The sequence below is a fragment of the Myotis lucifugus genome, unplaced genomic scaffold, assembly GCF_000147115.1.
Source record: "Myotis lucifugus unplaced genomic scaffold, Myoluc2.0 scaffold_734, whole genome shotgun sequence".
In the NCBI taxonomy this organism is placed as follows: domain Eukaryota; kingdom Metazoa; phylum Chordata; class Mammalia; order Chiroptera; family Vespertilionidae; genus Myotis; species Myotis lucifugus.
In genome coordinates this window covers 59,984-61,924 of record NW_005871782.1, presented here as the reverse complement: position 1 = coordinate 61,924, position 1,941 = coordinate 59,984, and the positions used below count along the sequence as shown (strand labels likewise).

The 1,941-nt window shown below is 52.1% G+C and overlaps 1 protein-coding gene across 1 annotated transcript in view; it reads left to right on the top strand.

Annotated features, from left to right (window-relative positions):
• Positions 1 to 1,941, top strand: part of DAPK3 (death associated protein kinase 3) — a 19,393-nt gene that overhangs the window by 211 nt on the left and 17,241 nt on the right. The window contains exon 2 of the mRNA XM_006105910.3: positions 492 to 648. Coding sequence (XP_006105972.1) covers positions 587 to 648 — 62 coding nt within the window. The 5' untranslated portion in view covers positions 492 to 586. The remainder of the gene's footprint in view (positions 1 to 491; positions 649 to 1,941) is intronic.

Here is a 1,941-nt window from a genome sequence, read left to right as displayed (position 1 = left end):
CACCGCCGAGGAGGGTCTAAGAGACTAGCTGAGGTGTGGGGGGAATGGGTAAGGACGAGGAGGAGTTGGGGTTGCTGATGGGCAGGAAGGATGGAGCCTGCTGAGGCTAGAACTAGGAAGTTGGGCAGGGAGTGAGGGAGGGCAGGGTTTGGGGCTGTGGCGTATGTGGGGGAACTTTTAGGAATGTGTGGGGCTCTGGGAGAAGCCTAGGAGTGTGAGGCAGAGAAAGGCTGGGGCAGTGTGTAAGGAGGTATATATATGGCTGGTGGGAGTGATGGGAGCAAGGTGGCACAGGGGGGCTCACGGACTCCGCCACCTTTTGGGTTGTTTGGTGTCAAAATGAGATGACACATGCAAGTGCCCTTCCCAGAAACCCTGCAACTTCAGCATGGAGTGATGTGAAACCGATGGTTGGTGAACAGGTTGCTCTGTTTGCCAGGAATAATGGCTAGCATCTCACTCTTTCTTCCCTATTGCCCCGTCTCCTCCAGGGTCACTGGTAGGAGACTTCCCGAGGTCCTGTCCGCAGGCTGCAGTGACCGGGCTTTCACTGGAGCGGAAGCTGCTGGAAGGCAGACCGGCTACCATGTCCACATTCAGGCAGGAAGATGTGGAAGACCATTATGAGATGGGGGAGGAGCTGGGCAGGTGAGCAGGCCCCTCTGACAAGGCTCCGGGGTAGAGAAAGGCACTTGGGGGTTTTCTGGACAGTATGTCCCCTTATGTCCTGTATCCTACTCTCCAAGAAGCGAGTCAAGTTCATGTGCCGGTGGAATGAGTTTGGGCTCTGGAATCAGACATCCTGGCTGAGAGTCCTTGCTCTGACATCCTTTGTGCATTTCCTTTGGTAAGAAACATAATTGAGTACCTATGGCACCTAACACAATGCCTGGCATATGTAGGTATTAGCAGGTTTAGTTGGTAGAGGTCTGTCCCTCTCTTTAATCCTCTCTTATGGGGAGCACTTGAGTCTCCCAGCTCTTGGCATTTCCGGGGAAGGCCTCCTGCCTGGGCCCAGTCTCCTGCCAATTGTGTAGCATTCTTATGGGAGAGAGAGGAGGTTTCCCTTGCCAGCCTGGCAGCTGATTTCCTGCCTGGCTGGGCCTTGGAGCGTCCCTTGGGAGCTTGCTCCCCCACTTGCCCCAGACCAGCCAGGCACCACCCCCCAACCCCCCATCCCCAGCCTGAAACCTTATTTGGTGAGTTTGCTGCTGGCCAAGGCCCCATGATGTCACCAGAAGGGAATGTAAATAACTGAGCGAGCCCTGCATCAGGCCTTTGCAGGCTCCTTTGGGATTCTGAAGTCTCTCCTTTAGGAATTTCCTCTGTTTTGAGTGGTAGCCAATGAAGTCTCTCCCTCCCCTGCCTCCCAATCTCAAACTTTATTGTTAAAAATGTATGAGGAGCTCTAACCGGTTTGGCTCAGTGGATAGAGTGTCGGCCTGGGGACTGAAGGGTCCTGGGGTTGATTCCAGTCAAGGGCATGTACCTTGGTTGCAGGCACATCCCCAGTAGGGGGTGTGCAGGAGGCAGCTGATCGATGTTTCTCTCCCATCGATGTTTCTAATTCTCTATCCCTCTCCCTTTCTGTAAAAAATCAATAAAATATATTTTTAAAAAAGAAAATGGCCGGGACCGGTTTGGCTCAGTGGATAGAGCGTCGACCTGCGGACTGAAGGGTCCCAGGTTCGATTCCGGTCAAGGGCATGTGCCTGGGTTGCGGGCACATCCCCAGTAGGAGATGTGCAGGAGGCAGCTGATCGATGTTTCTCTCTCATCGATGTTTCTGACTCTCTATCTCTCTCCCTTCCTCTCTGTGAAAAATCAATAAAATATATTAAAAAAAAAAAAAAAGAAAATGTATGAGGCTCTCCTGCTGAGGGTAGTTTGGCAAAAATCAGCAAAATATCCTATGTATATTCCCTTTAACTCACCGATTCT